Source organism: Heptranchias perlo, chromosome 23 (assembly GCF_035084215.1).
Source record: "Heptranchias perlo isolate sHepPer1 chromosome 23, sHepPer1.hap1, whole genome shotgun sequence".
Taxonomy (NCBI): Eukaryota; Metazoa; Chordata; class Chondrichthyes; order Hexanchiformes; family Hexanchidae; genus Heptranchias; species Heptranchias perlo.
In genome coordinates this window covers 2,441,933-2,451,616 of record NC_090347.1, presented here as the reverse complement: position 1 = coordinate 2,451,616, position 9,684 = coordinate 2,441,933, and the positions used below count along the sequence as shown (strand labels likewise).

The following is a 9,684-nucleotide window of genomic DNA, read 5'->3' as shown; positions in this document are numbered from 1 at the left end:
AAGGGCGCTGGGCGGGTCCCGGCGGTGAAGGAGCGACCATGATATAAAGGGGGGGGTAGTTCAGCTCTTTACTGTAATATTCCGAGCAATATTCGCAGTTTAAAATGTCATATCGGTTAACAAGCAATAGAAACATTTAATTCTTCATGAGGGGGAAATGTCATTTGTTGTTGCTGCTTCTCCCGGTTGGTTCTAGTGGATTTGATTGTCCTTCCCCCCCCCCACCGGAAGGTGGAATGGTCCAGACGGTTTCCGGTACGGCCCGCTATATAAAGCGGTGTGAGGCGGCCTACGCTCTCAGCGGGTTCGAAGCGGAGTCGGGAGCAGCTTGAAGCGGGTGCACTAACGTGAGTAAAGCCCAGGCTTTCAGGCGGTGAGCCCAGGCTTCCCCCACCCCGTCTCACAGCACACTCCGGCCGGGTATCGGTGGGGCTTCAGTCACTCACTTCGCCTCTCCGGGAGGGGAGACCGGGCCTCGGTGTTTGGGCACTGATTCTGCGGGGCTCGACGGGGCAGGGCTCGGTCGGTGGGTGGGTCCCGAGGGGGGCGGGGCTCGGAGCTGTGGGTGGGGCCCGAGCTGGGGGGCGGGGGCCCGAGGGGGCGGGGCTCTGGGCTGTGGGTGGGGCCCGAGCTGGGGGGCGGGGGCTCTGGGCTGTGGGTGGGGCCCGAGGGGGCGGGGCCTCTGATGCCCCCGAGGAGTGGGGGTCCTGTGTGGCCGGGTGAGGTTCGCCATCATTAGGGGTCCTGGGTTCAATATGCGCCCAAGGGGGTTGAGTCCCGGGTAGTGTCCGGGCGCGAGAGGCCGGGGTTTATTCGGGGCTCGGTGTGATGGCGGGAGGTACGTGTAGTTTTGGGGAAATCATTAACCGGTCAGTTTGAGGTGCAGGTGGCCCAAATGGGCAGTTTTTGCATAGGAAGATCCCACCAGCAGGCAACGAGACAAATGGCCAGTTGACGTGTTAGAAGTTAAGGGCCAGAGGTATCTGCCAGGAAACTTATTCTTGGTGTCTCTAGCAAGGCTGACACTTACTGCCCATCCCTAGTTGCCCTGAGTTGGTGGTGGGCTGCCACCTTCAACCGCTCTTGTCCATTGGAAGATAGGAATTGCTTAAAAAAAAAACCGCGGTCCATCTAGTTCACCTTCTCCCATCCTGGTAGTCTCAGGATACAACGATAATGGAGTTGTTGACTAATCACAGCAATCAATCTCTATCAATGAGTCTCCAACAGTCCCAGACATGAGGTGAGGAAAACCCCCAGTGGTGGAGAGCTTTGGGAACCAGAGGTCCAAAGTCACCTGTTCCTCCCGAGTACGTTACACTCACCACCTGTCGTGTCTCAAATCACTCATATTCTAGATCCCCACAATATTATTTTCTAAAAGAAATTGTTTTAATTTACTTTTGAATAAGTCAATACTAACTGCTTCCACTGTCTCCCCAGGGAGCCTGTTCCATAGATTGACCACTCGTTCACTGAAATATTGTTTCTGCAGATTTGAATTTACCCCCTTCAAGCCAAGGCTGAAGCGTTTGCAACCATCTTCAGCCAGAAGTGTCGAGTGGATGATCCATCTCTGCCTCCTCCCGATACCCCCACCGTCACAGAAGCCAGTCTTCAGCCAATTTGATTCACTCCACGTGATATCAAGAAACGGCTGAGTGCACTGGATACAACAAAGGCTATGGGCCCTGACAATATCCCGGCTGTAGTGCTGAAGACTTGTGCTCCAGAACTAGCTGTGCCTCTAGCCAAGCTGTCCCAGTACAGCTACAACACTGGCATCTACCCGACAATGTGGAAAATTGCCCAGGTATGCCCCCTCCACAAAAAGCAGGACAAATCCAATCCGGCCAATTACCGCCCCATCAGCAAAGTGATGGAAGGTGTCGTCGACAGTGCTATGAAGTGGCACTTACTCACCAATCACCTGCTCACCGATGCTCAGTTTGGGTTCTGCTAGGACCACTCAGCTCCATACCTCATTACAGCCTTGGTCCAAACATGGACAAAAGAGCTGAATTCCAGAGGTGAGGTGAGTGACTGCCCTTGACATCAAGGCAGCATTTGACTTGTGTGGCACCAAGGAGCCCTAGTAAAATTGAAGTCCATGGGAATCGGGGAAAACTCTCCAGTGGCTGGAGTCATACCTAGCACAAAGGAAGATGGTAGTGGTTGTTGGAGGCTGATCATCTCAGCCCCAGGACGTTGCTGCAGGAGTTCCTCAGGGCAGTGTCCTAGGCCCAACCATCTTCAGCTGCTTCATCAATGACCATCCCTCCATCATAAGGTCAGAAATGGGGATGTTCACTGATGATCGCAGAGTGTTCGGTCCATCGGCAACCCCCTCAGATAATGAAGCAGTCTGTGCCCGTATTCAGCAAGACCTGGATAATGTCCAGGCTTGGGCTGATAAGTGGCAAGTAACATTTGTGCCAGGCAGTGACCATCTCCAACAAGAGAATGTCTAACCACCTCCCCTTGACGACATTCAACGGCATTACCATTGCCGAATCCCCCACCACCAACATCCTGGGGGTCACCATTGACCAGAAACTTAACTGGACCAGCCACATAAATAATGTGGCTACAAGAGCAGGTCAGAGGCTGGGTATTCTGCGGCGAGTGACTCACCACCTGACTCCCCAAAGCCTTTCCACCATCTACAAGGCACAAGTCAGGAGTGTGATGGAATACTCTCCACTTGCCTGGATGAGTGCAGCTCCAACAACACTCAAGAAGCTCGACACCATCCAGGACAAAGCAGCCCGCTTGATTGGCACCCCATCCACCACCCTAAACATTCACTCCCTTCACCACCGGTGCACCGTGACTGCAGTGTGTACCATCCACAGGATGCACTGCAGTAACTCGCCAAGGCTTCTTCGACAGCACCTCCCAAACCCGCGACCTCTACCACCTAGAAGGACAAGAGCAGCAGGCACATGGGAACAACACCACCTGCACGTTCCCCTCCAAGTCACACACCATCCCGACTTGGAAATATATCGGCGTTCCTTCATCGTCACTGGGTCAAAATCCTGGAACTCCCGACCTAACAGCACTGTGGGAGAACCGTCACCACACGGACTGCAGCGGTTCAAGAAGGCGGCTCATCACCACCTTCTCGAGGGCAATTAGGGATGGGCAATAAATGCCGGCCTCGCCAGCGATACCCACATCTCATGAATGAATTTTTTAAAAGTGCAGGCCGTGTCCTCTGGTTCTACTGTTCTGGACAAGGTGAAACAGCTTGTTGTGGTCGACATTTTCTAGTCTCTTTAGAATCCTAAAAACAGCAATCGTATCACCTCTCAACCTCTTGTCTGCACCCATGAGGACAGCCTCAACCAGGATCTTGAGTTCATGTCACGCTACATGTAACCCCACCAGGGAAAAAAAGTTATGTTTCTAACACAACGGCTCTCTCTCTGTCTCACTCGGTCTGAACACTTTGACAATGGGCAGGTGGAACGATTATCTGTAATCACCAGGTATTGTTCTGACTATAAATGCAGTAACCTTCCATGAATCCCACACTCGCTCACCTGATGAAGGAGAAAGCCTCCAAAAGCTTGTGATTTTCAAATAAAACAGTTGGACTATAACCTGGTGGTGTAAGATTCCTTACATTTGTCTTTTCCAGAGAACATGTTCCAGTTTACACAATCGCTCCTCCTCATCCATTCCCTCCATCCCCTCAATCATTCTGGTTGCTCTTTTCTGTGACCGTGTGGTGAAGGGGTCCCACAGTGTTAGGTCGGTGATTCCAGGATACAACGAAGGAACGGCAGATAGAACTCCACCGGGCTGCTGAGGGGTCTCTGTCATCTTCCCAACATTGCTCTTGCCCTTGATGGCAGGGATGGTGTGGGGAGATTCTCCTTGTGACTAGACTGCTGCCCAGTGAATCCTGGGTCTTCAAAGTTTCTCTCGGTGGTTTAGGAAAGGTTATTGTAAATTAGATAGTTTGTGGGGTGACAGCAGCCTGTGGCAGTCCTGTGATGTTCCATGTGGAAGTGTGACTGGCTGCCCTCTTAGATCAGAGTTAATCCTTTAATGCAGCTTTTGAATTACTGGGGATTACTGGATTCCCACGAGCTGTTTGAAGGTTCTGTGGGTAGATTTGAGTGCTATGCCTTTGTATTCAGCTACAATCACTGATCTAATCCGACTATCAGCTCTTCAGTGTCTGTGCTAACGAGCGGCTCCTCTCCCTGGTCACCCAGTACTCCAGGTGTGTTGGCCTCTGGTTTCTGCGGGAAGTATCGTGTAACAGGTGAGATGCACTCACTCACCCTGACCTGATGCACTAGAATTTCAGTGAAGTGTGCTGGCTGTGAATTTTTAATCCTGTCCATTTGAACTACAGTAAACTCCCAATGGCAGAGTTAGACTTTGGGAATAATCAGGCGTTGGGAGCAGCTTTAGGTGACTAATTTAGTGCAATGTTCCTGCTGTGTATATTGGTACCAATAAGAAGCCTAGTTAGAACTTTCCCCTGTAGATCCTAGTGCTGTAGCAGAGGAGTTTGATGTTAAATCTTAATTGTGTGACCAGAGTCCCTCTCCCTTCCATTAATACTGTGCCATGCGTGGAATCTTCTAGAACCATGTCTGGAAACAAGGAACGCACCTTCATCGCTGTGAAGCCAGACGGAGTCCAGAGGGGTATCGTGGGGGAAGTCATCAAACGCTTCGAACAAAAGGGCTTTAAACTGGTGGCTATGAAATTCCTTCAGGTACGTGAGTGAGTGAGAGTCCCACAAGAGCCCGACTGGTCACCGGGCCAGTAACGACACATCCATCTGGTCAACCTTGAAGTGGTTCTGATTGAACGTGCTTAGTTCTGTAAACCTTCAAGTCCTGTGTTTAAAGTGCTGTCTCTGGCTGTGACCTTGATGTCAATCTTGTGATTAGGTAAAACCTTCAATGTCCCTCTGCCCTTTTACAATCAGTTACTGACCCCTGGACCTCTGATTCAAACACCAGCTGGGGAATGGGGTGATTTGGGCTGTGGAGGTACTCGGTAGGAGGAGTGGAAGTGTTTGATGTAATAATTGGATGCATGCTTCATTCTAGAGCATGATTGGAAAATCAAATAAACCTTCTTAATCCGTATTCAAAACAGTGGTGCAGGATGAGTATTATAGGCTGTTCTGTATGTAGATCAGTGTAATGCATTTCTTTAACAAGGGACATCTTGCTTACAGTTAGTATAGCTTCCCTGCTTGCATCTGGTGTTGACAAAACATTTCTGTTAGATACAGTGTAAAGCTCCCTCTACACTGTCCCATCAAACACTCCCAGGGCAGGTACAGCACGGGTTAGATACAGAGTAAAGCTCCTTCTACACTGCCCTAATCTGAGTAATTTACAATTCTGACCCTGGAATTTGACGTCTCTCCCTACAGGCTCCTGTGGCTTTACTCGAGAAACATTACTGTGAGCTTTCGGACAAGCCTTTCTACCCCCCACTGATCAAGTACATGAGCTCGGGGCCTGTTGTCGCTATGGTGAGTGAACAGAACTGGCTTAAGCTGTGGAACCAATTCTCTTGTGGATTAACTGAGTGTTTCTCCTGATCCGTGGGTCTGAGTAACTGGAGAAAAGTTTATTTTATTTGTTGACTCCCATCCGGGGTGATTTATGGCGCGTTGGGCACTTTGTACCGGGAGCAGAAGTTGGTGGGTTAACTGAAGATGTGGCCTGGGGAATTTTTTTTTGGGGGGGAGGGGGGGAAACGGAGCAAGATGGAAGAGGTTTGAGTGAGTATTGGGGGGGGGGGGGGGGGCGGCTGCTGCTGAATGGGCCACTTGGAGATTTTGTGTCCTGATATATAGGGGAAGGATATTGAACTTGAAGTCAGTGATGGTCGTGGATGAGGGATCCAGGTCAGTTCCTGGGTGGCCTGAGTGTTTACATCCTCCCTAAAAATGAGGTGAGGGTATTGGTGTGAATTAGTGGTATCGGCACATAGCCTGGACATGGAATTAAGCAGACGGACTGAATTTGGGGTTTGAAGTTCCTCAGAACGGGATATTATGATTGGGTGCCTGTAGACAGCCTGAAGAAAGAGGTGGAATCAGCAACTCTGGTTCAAGAGTACGGGTTAGGACCAAATAAGATGGTTTTGATCTTGCTGATGAACTGACTGGAGTTCTGCCAATTGGAGGTTTTGAGGTGAGGCCATATTTTGATGACTGGGATGATGCCTTTGGAAAAGGAGGTTGTCTTTAGACAAGCATTGAGCTGAGGATTGGTGGATCTGGATGGAATTGGAGAGCAGTCTTGGGAGAATTGATAGGTGGGGTAGAGGGGATGAAGCAGTGTTTGGGGATGAGAGCAGTGTGGATGGGGAGAGATAGCTGAACCCATATAAGCAGGAGTTTCTCAGATGGAGTGCCTGAGGTGAGGGCTGGAGGAGTTTTGATTTGTCCTTTGTCCTGCAGAATGATCCTGGAATAGAGGGCGATTTGGCCACTGGGAGAGGAGAGATTGTGGCTAAGCCAGGTGTGGGTAGTTGGTCAATCATGAGTCAGGTGTGTTTGAGATTGTGTAGGTGGGGACTCGGATTGGGAGGAGATGGTGGTGATGGGCAAGGCTGTTAGAGCAGACTGGGTCAATTAATGAGTTAAATGAGGAGGAGTTCATCAAGGGATGAGGCAGGGCAGCCATGAGGAGTGATTGATCCAAGGTCCATGCTATGTCATCAATGGCCCATGGGTGGGTAGGGCCTCTCTTTAAACAGAAGCTGGTGAATTGGTGATTCTGTATCTTGGTGTGGGGTGTGAGTTCTGCAGAGTTTGTGGATAGTTTTATCCTCGTGGGTCTCTTCAATTCTGTTTTGTTTTCTTCTCCCTCGTACCTTGCTCTGTTGCTTGGAGAGATTGTGGCAGGGCTGTGGGTCACCGAAGGGTGGGAGGGACGGTCTACCGTTAAATCCCTGGGTAGGCATTGTATCCTGAGAGGCATTTTGAGTTGAGGTTGGTGAGTTTGCTACTCCTTGTGCATCTGTGGTTCCAGGTACATGTTAACCTTGAGTGGTGTCCTGCAGTGATTGCCCCTGGGCCTGGCCGACAGTGGCTACTTGATCAGGAATCTGAACCCCATCGAAAACAAGCCAGCTTCCTCGGCAGGGGATTGGGAACATGGGCCATCGTTTAAGGCACAGATTAGTGGCCATGTCTGCTCGGGGAAGGGACACCTAGTGCGGACAGCCCTGGACACCCAGCACTGTTCGAGTTCAGCAATAACAATTTTCAGGCTATCAGTTGCCCTTGGGTAGGCTCAGGAATAGAGATGCAGCAGATATTTGTACTGTGCCTTGGTGTGCTGTGGTCGGTGACCGCTGTTGTTGGGGGCCCTTGGTATAATGTGAGGTTGACTGCTTTATCTGGATTCTGTAAATGTTCATGTCTGTCACTCTTGCAGGTCTGGGAGGGTCTGAATGTGGTGAAGACTGGCAGGGTGATGCTGGGTGAGACCAATCCTGCTGACTCCAAGCCTGGGACTATTCGTGGTGATTTCTGTATTCAGGTTGGCAGGTGAGTGAGCTGTAAGTAGGATGGGAGCTATACTGTCAGTGCCAGGGGGGTAGCAAACTTGCAGATTCCTGCTGCAATATTGTGCTGTGTTCCATTGCTCCAGATCAGTGAAACCAGAGGTCTGAGGAGGTTGGCAGTGCTGCTGTGCTCTGCCCTGTTGAAGGGGGTCTGCCAGCATGATTCCAAGAGTGAGGCATTCTCCCGGTGTCCAGGCCAACATTCCTCCCTCAACCAATTAACTGGTCGCTCATCTGCTAATTCTGGAATCTTGCTGTACACAAACTGCCCCCTGTGTTTTACACTAACATTGATGTAGAGTAAAACTCCCTCCACATTGTCCTGGACTCTGCTCCATAGTGCACCAATGTGCTATTTCCTGTACCAGCCATCCTCTGACTGCCGATCTCTGGTTAGTGCCAAATTTGAGTTCTGTGCTTTTGGGTCTCCAAGGAGTTGGATTGAGACAGTCCAAACTCGTTTCACCAAGAACCCTTACAGGCAGGAGACCGCCCACCCATTGGTCTGGGCTGGGCTGGATAGGAACCCAGAGGTGAAGGGCTGATTCTACCCCACTGCATTGTCCCTATCATTGATAACTGCTTGGAATGTGCCCTCGTATAAAGGCGGTGCCGTTTGTAACCAAACTCTCTCCGCAGGAACATCATCCACGGCAGTGACTCGATACCAAGTGCACAGAAGGAGATCGGCCTCTGGTTCAAGCCCGAGGAAGTGGTGGATTACAAGAACTGTGCCCAGGACTGGATCTATGAGTAAATCGTTCTGCGATTGCATGACTCCTGTTTGTCTGAATCATTCCAAATGGTTGGTTGTCAGGAGCTTTATTTTTTACCGGTTTACTGTATCATGTCTGTGTTGAGGCAAATGGCCGTGCAATAAATTAATTGAAAAATACCCGTTTCCTGTAGATGTTCCAGTGAGTGTAAAATTACTGGAGTTGAACGCTGTGCTCCACTACTGCAAGCTGCTGCCTGGCAAATGAGTAAAATCAAAGCCCAATCTTCCTGGTCCGGTGGATGTTAGATCCCAGGGCAGTATTCGGAGCAGGGAGTTCTCCCCATATCCTGGTATGGGAGATACTTTTCTCCGCTTTCTTCCCTCGTCCGGTATTTCAACAACTTGTGTGTTTTTGTATGATGATCGCTCCTGTGAAGTGCCTTGGGATGTTTTACTATGTTAAAGGTGCGAAATAAATGCAAGATTGATGCTGAACCATGGAAGGAGATATTAAGTCAGGTCTTGGTCACAGAGGTAGGTTTTAAGGAACAGTTTAAAGGTGGGGTGGTGAGGTTTAGGGAGGAACTCCAGAGCTTGCAGCCATCAGCAGTGGGGCAATTGAAATTGAGCATTCACAGGAGGGGCGAGACTATGTAGGGATTTGAACACAAGGATGAGAATTTTTAAATGCAAAGTGTTGCTGGACTGGAAGCCAATCTAGGGCAGTGAGCACAGGGGTGAGTGTTGAACAGGACTTGATGCAAGTTAGGAAACAGGCATCAAAGTTTTGGATGAGTGCAAATTTAGAGGGAGGAATAGGATAGACTGTGGAATATAAATGCTGACTTAGGCCAGTTGGGCTGAATGGCCTGTCTGTGCTGTAGTTTCAATCACATGGAGGAAGGTGGGAAGCTGGCCAGGAGAGCATTGGATTAGTCAAGTCTGGAGGTAACAAAAGCATAGATTATGGGTTCAGTAGCAGAGGGCTGAAGTGGGTGATATTGGAGGTGGAAGTAAGCAGTCTTTTAATCAGCAGCCTGAACTGCATCTCACCCAGCTCTGGTTACTAACTGCTGCAAGCCTTGCCTTCACTTGAGTTAACTTGATGCTGAAATGGATCCAGTCACCTGAGCACTTCAAGAGCAGCTGAGGTGGTGAGGGGCAGAACCACAGATACCGTTCACTGGCTGTGCTTTAATCAATGAAGTGGGCCTGGGTGGGAGTTTGTTTTTAAACTAACAGCCTGTCTTGGAGGGGGTGGTGGTGTGTGTGTCAGTGGAGCTTCAGAGTCCTGCTGTCTCAACAGGGAAGGAAGCCTGAGGTGGTCCCCACCAGCCCTGGGTTTGTTTGGTTTCAGAGCCCTTGTGATCAAAGGACTGATGTAGAGCAAGGCATCTTCCTTC

General features: G+C 50.0%; 1 protein-coding gene across 1 annotated transcript; it reads left to right on the top strand.

Moving 5' to 3' along the window:
• The first annotated feature begins 241 nt into the window (after window positions 1-241).
• LOC137341006 (nucleoside diphosphate kinase) lies at window positions 242-8,458 on the top strand. The gene is made up of 5 exons (XM_068003822.1): window positions 242-347; window positions 4,609-4,741; window positions 5,414-5,515; window positions 7,434-7,546; window positions 8,203-8,458. The coding sequence occupies exons 2-5, from the start codon at window positions 4,613-4,615 to the stop codon at window positions 8,318-8,320; spliced, it is 462 nt and encodes a 153-aa protein (XP_067859923.1). The 5' UTR covers window positions 242-347; window positions 4,609-4,612; the 3' UTR covers window positions 8,321-8,458.
• The last annotated feature ends 1,226 nt before the right edge of the window (window positions 8,459-9,684 follow it).

Bases quoted from the DNA above. Each gene is read 5' to 3' on its own strand.
- LOC137341006 (XM_068003822.1), top strand. From the start codon at position 4,613: ATGTCTGGAAACAAGGAACGCACCTTCATCGCTGTGAAGCCAGACGGA. The intron at 4,742-5,413 runs GTACGTGAGTGA...CTCTCCCTACAG, and splicing joins TGGCTATGAAATTCCTTCAG to GCTCCTGTGGCTTTACTCGA. The intron at 7,547-8,202 runs GTGAGTGAGCTG...CTCTCTCCGCAG, and splicing joins TTCTGTATTCAGGTTGGCAG to GAACATCATCCACGGCAGTG.